General features: G+C 31.2%; 1 protein-coding gene across 1 annotated transcript; it reads left to right on the top strand.

The window, feature by feature from the left end:
* Positions 1–4,109: 4,109 nt before the first annotated feature.
* LOC131622714 (caffeoylshikimate esterase-like) lies at positions 4,110–5,256 on the top strand. Its single transcript, XM_058893751.1, has one exon. It carries the CDS (start codon positions 4,168–4,170, stop codon positions 5,131–5,133), a length of 966 nt encoding a protein of 321 aa, XP_058749734.1. The 5' UTR covers positions 4,110–4,167; the 3' UTR covers positions 5,134–5,256.
* Positions 5,257–6,072: the final 816 nt, after the last annotated feature.

Here is a 6,072-nt window from a genome sequence, read left to right as displayed (position 1 = left end):
TTAGTGCACTACCTTTAAACTCATAGGTTATTGACAATGACTCAAAAGTAAATTTAATGAATATGATTAGTTCCAAACATATTTTTTTACCAAAAGAATAATATCTATAGAAATTAAAAAAATCAATATAATCAATTAAAATTAATTAAATAATATAATATTATTTCAATTATTCAAAACTTAAATAAAATGTTATTAAATTGTATAATATTATATTTTTTAAAATTTTTTTTAAAACTTAAATGTTTACTTAATTCCCTTTGAATTTTTTTAAAAATTATCTTACCCACTAAAAACCTTATATTTTATTAATTAATAAATTAAAAAATATTAATTTATTTTAAATGATTCTTAATCATTTAATTTGACATTGTCAAGTGGATATAACTCCTTGAGATTGATTAGCACATTAGAGCATAAATTTTTTAAATCCTTTTTAATGCATATTTTATTTCATTAGTTATTTTGATAAAAAAACCCAAAAATAAAAATTGTTTTTTGGGTACACAATTTAAGGTGAATAAATAAAGAATGAAAAATTTTACAAAAAATACTAAATTGTATTGGAGGGTCAATAGTGAAATCAGATTGATAATTAATTAATAATGTAACATAAAACAAGTGAAATTATGATGCAATAAAAATCAATATAATCAATCAAATATACGATATTGAAGTTCATCATACCTGATCAGAATGGATCGTCAATGACCTGCAAGTTGTTGGACTTTTTGTGAAGGGGATGTACCTGCAAGGTACTCTGATGCCAAAGTAAGAAGGAGAACAAAGGAGCACAAGTACAAGAATAAGAGTGGTGATAAATGAATTCTTGACCCTCTAGTGAAAGAGAATATTTATAGCCCTCAACATTGGAGACTCCCAGAATCTATGTGTGTAGTGGAGACCAGCACGTGGTCTCTATCTTGGGTTAACCGCTCCTAAGTATTAGGAGAGACGCGGTCTTCTCGGAAGCGCGTAGACTCCGTATGATTTAGAGGCTTGAAGGTGAAGTAACCCTACAAGGAGGAGGGTCCTCGAAGCAGACGTGCAAACTAATGTGTTTGTCAGACGCGCTTGTCCGTGGCCTCGAAGGAGGTCTTGTTTGGGCCACAGACTCGTTTATGAGGTTAGTGGCCTCGCTAGACTTAGCCAAGATTGGGCCATGCTTGTAGTCGGGTAGGTGCATGCCTACGCGAGTGGGAGCTCAATAGGGTCTTTCCGTTAGCTAGGTTGAATTTAGGTCTTGCACTATGTTTGAGCCAAATGTTGGCCCAATCCAGAATAGAAGTAAATAGAGATGAATTAATGTTTATAATTGTATTTTATTTTTAAAAAAATAAAATTATGATAGTCAATATGACAGGATATGTATATCGACTAATATTAATTCTATTGAATACTATTCACAAACTAATTAGTAACGAGTTCATCATTCTATCCAAGATAGAAATTGAAACATTTAAATGCACATATTGTGATATTCTTTTTATTTTTATTTAATTTTATAGATAATTAAAACTTTTATTTAAATGTTAATCAGACAATAATTTAGACAATAATAAAGACAAAATAAAAAATATTATATTTAGGACTTTAAACACAAAATAAGCCAATGATAATAGTAAACTAATCAAATCTCATAAACTCAAAACTAAATAAAGAAGAGAAAAAACTGAAAAATAATTGTAGTGAGATAACACCTTCTAGTATGAAATGATTTGTTTATAAAGATGAGATAAATGTAAACTTTAGAAAAGAAACCGTGGTAAAAAAGATGAGATAAATGTAGACTTTAGAAAAAAATAAGGGTAGAAAATATGAGATAAATATAGACTTTTGAAAAAAATAGAAGTGGATAGCATGGAGTAAAAGTGGTAAGAATTAATATGAAATCAATGGTTGATTAATGAATAATCAATATAGTTATAGATAATAAATCAATAATATATTGATTCAATTTAATTATTCGTCATTTGATTGACAATGACTCAACAATATAATAGTAAATTGGTGCATGGTTAATAACGAATGAGATTGATTCAACCGCCACTGAACATGGTGGGTGGTGATGAATGAGATTGATTCAACAGTCACTCAACATGGTGGATGTTGATGAATGAGATTGATTCAAGAGTCACTCAACATGGTGGATGGTGAATGATAATTACTCAATCAATTGATTGACAATGACTCAACCGTATAATAATAAATTGGTGGATGGTGAATGATAATGACTCAACATGAGATTGATTCAATAGTCACTCAACGTGTGGATGGTGAATGATAATTACTCGACTATGACATGATTTTTTTATCGAAAAAAGTTTGACAGATGAAAATAAATATAAAAAAATGAGATAAATATAAAATTTAGAAAATAAACAAATGTAAAAAAGATGAGATAAATGTAAACTTTAGAAAAAACAAAGATAAAAAAAGATGAAATAAATGTAAACTTTAGAAAAGAAACCGTGGTAAAAAAGATGAAATAAATGTAGACTTTAGAAAAAAATAGAAGTGGATAACATGGAGTAAAAGTGGTAGAGAATTAATATGAATTATATAGTCATCGATAATAAATCAATAATTTATTGATTCAACGTTATATGATCCAATAATTTAATTATCAATCAATTGAGGATGACTCAACAGTATAATGATGAATTGGTGGAGAGTGAATAATAATGACTCAACATGAGATTGACTCGAAAGTTTTTCAACAATATACTCACGTAATTGACAATAAACAGTAAATTGATTTGAAATGACACTCAACAAATTATTGTCAATAGTAAATTCAACACTTATTCATAGAACCAATGATTCAACAGTAAATTGATTTGAAATGACACTCAACAGATTATTGACAATAGTTAATTCAACAAATTGATTGACAATAGTAAATTTAACAGTAGATTGATTTGATATGACACTCAACATATTATTGACAATAATAAGTTGGGTGTATGGTGATTATTTCTAAACATACTTTTTGATAATAATAAATTGAGTGCATGGTGATTATTTCTATACATATTTTTATCAATTATTTGTTCTATTTGTAATGACCCCAAATGTATTGAGACCATGTGGTGTGGACATGTTTGCATGTGAAAATAAATTTAGAAAAGATAAATAAATTTAAACTTTAGAAAAATAACAGAGAAATATTGAAAAATCAATGGGTTGATAGTTGTTGCAGTTGTTGTAATTTTTGTGTGATTGTTTTTGGTGCTTTGGTGTTTTTTTTTTTCTATTCGCATCGGTGTCGACCCACCACAGGTGGGCCACTAATCCGGCTCGTGCGGAGAGGCATGCGCACTGGCCAAGCAAGATTGTTCCGCTTGAGAATCGAACTCGGTATTCCCCGAATACTTCTTTTAGTTCTCTGTTTGTGGCTACTGTAATGATGGTATCTTATGGCATGCTATTTTTATTAGTTTTGTTTTTGAAAAAAAAATATTAATCGAAATAAATCAAAAGTATAAGATTAAATTATTGATTGACAATGACTCAAGAGTATAATCTTACAAAAAAAAAAAAAAACTAACCAATATTGATTCAACAATGATTCAATAAATTGATTGACAAAGACTAACCTGTTGTTGATTGAGAGTAACTCAACAATAAATTTTTCATAAATTTTTTTTTAAATGAAACCTTATATATTAAAAAGGAAACATTACAAAAAATTTTCATAAATTGATTTACAATAACACTCAACAAATTATTTACAATAAATTAAATATATATATATATATATATATATATATATATATATATATATATATATATATATATATATATATATATATATATATATATATATATATAACTCCTTGAGATGATAACACATAAAACAGCATAAATTGTTTTAATTAGTATTTTTAATGCGTATTAAGATTTTATTATTCCCGGTTTTATTTCATTAATTGTTTTGATAAAAATGCCACACAAAAAACCAGTTTTACTTTTTTGGTGCAAGAAAAATAAGTGATTTTAAAAAAAATAAAAATTGAAAAACAAGTAGAGAAATAAATGTAGAGGGTAAAAAAAAAGGTGAAAAACTAGTTGGGACACGCTTTTTATAACTCAAAATATCTCACACATAACTGATAGCGAACAGAGTGCTCATTTCAGTGAGATATATCAATATCACCACAAACAATGGTGCACCCAATAGCAGAGGCAAATGAATATAGCCCCTTCGGCACCCTCACTCCGGACGATTTCTACGCTCGCCACTCAGTGACTCACCACTCCGAGTTTGTTATAAATCCTAGAGGCCTCAAACTCTTCACTCAATGGTGGATCCCTCAGCCTCCAACTAACCTCATCGGAATTCTCGCCGTCGTCCACGGCTACACCGGCGAGTCCAGCTGGCTAATCCAACTAACTTCTGTCTACTTCGCCAAGGCCGGATTCGCCACTTGCGCTATCGACCACCAAGGCCATGGTTTCTCCGACGGTTTAATCGCTCATATCCCTGACATCAATCCCGTCGTCGATGACTGCATCACATTCTTTGAATCCTTCCGTTCACGCTTCGATCCGTCGTTACCTTCGTTTCTCTACTCAGAATCTCTCGGTGGAGCTATCGCGCTTTACATCACTCTCCGCCGAACATTACCGTGGAACGGCCTCGTCCTCAACGGCGCAATGTGTGGGATCAGCGACAAGTTCAAACCGCCGTGGCCGTTGGAACACTTTCTCTCAATCGCAGCTGCAATTATCCCGACGTGGCGCGTCGTTCCCACGCGCGGCTCGATTCCTGACGTTTCGTTCAAGGAGGAGTGGAAGAGGAAGCTTGCAATTGCGAGTCCGAAGAGGACATTGGCGCGTCCACGCGCCTCGACGGCACTGGAATTGTTGAGGATTTGTCGTGAGCTGCAGGGAAGGTATGAGGAAGTGGATGTGCCGTTTCTGGTTGTGCACGGAGGCGACGACGTCGTTTGCGATTCAGGTTGTGTGGAGGAGTTGTATGCACGCGCTAAGAGCAAAGATAAGACGCTGAAGATATATGATGGAATGTGGCACCAGTTGGTTGGAGAATCTGATGAGAGTGTGGAGTTGGTGTTTGGTGATATCTTGGAATGGCTTCGCAAACGCGCCACCGTGGACGGTGCTAGTTAGATAGAGAACCTAACTGTTAGGCTTGTTTAAATTTAATAATTATTTTCTAGTATCTGAGTAAAATATCAAATAATAGTGTGGTTGATTACTATAATAAAAAACTTTGAAGGTCATGGTTCAAAATGGTTCAAAATGCATGTTGTTATGTTAATCCAAATTTCTCATCTGATTTTTATGTTTTTTTTATTATTGTTATTTCAATTTTTTATGTGAAATTTATATTTTGATTGAACACATTGATTTTTATTGATTGTGATAGAAAGGGTGTGTTTGTTTAAAAAAAAAAGATAGAAATTATATTCTCAGACAATTTTGCGACAAGTAGGTCCAAATGAAGAATTATGTTTTCTTTTTTTTTTTATATTAAAGGTTTACCTTGTTTAATAAGATATGTTGTTTAGGATTTGTAATATTTGTTTAAGTTTTAAATATAGTTGACAAACATTTACACCATCTCTATTTACTTCAATATTTTATATTTAATTGATTATATTGATTTTTCTTAATTGCATCATCAATCCATTGATTTTATGTCATTATTGATGATCAATCTGAGATTTTATATCAGATTTATCTCCAACTTAAGTAAGCTTTTAATTGAGTTGAGCTTACAAATCAAATCGAGATTTTACACATGATAACCACTAACCAACTTGAGATTTTAATACTGTGATGATCTCAAACCAATGAAAGCTCTTGAACAAGCTGAGCCTTTGAATCGAACTGATGACTTAGTAACTAAATCCTCAAACCAAAATTTTTAAAGGGTTTTAACTTCAAACCCAAATAAATAATTCCTAATTGCGTAAATTTTTCAACCAAGTAAAAAATTTCTTTGATGAATTTACAATATTACCCTTCTAGAATTACACAAATGTTTCACTAAACAAATAACCTTTCCCGAAAGCACTAGGCTAAATTTAAGTGAAAGTAAGTAAA

Source organism: Vicia villosa, unplaced genomic scaffold, assembly GCF_029867415.1.
Source record: "Vicia villosa cultivar HV-30 ecotype Madison, WI unplaced genomic scaffold, Vvil1.0 ctg.000041F_1_1_1, whole genome shotgun sequence".
Taxonomy (NCBI): Eukaryota; Viridiplantae; Streptophyta; class Magnoliopsida; order Fabales; family Fabaceae; genus Vicia; species Vicia villosa.
Note: the sequence above shows the minus strand (reverse complement) of the source record. Positions and strands in the feature narration are given on the sequence as shown.

Bases quoted from the DNA above. Each gene is read 5' to 3' on its own strand.
- LOC131622714 (XM_058893751.1), top strand. From the start codon at position 4,168: ATGGTGCACCCAATAGCAGAGGCAAATGAATATAGCCCCTTCGGCACC.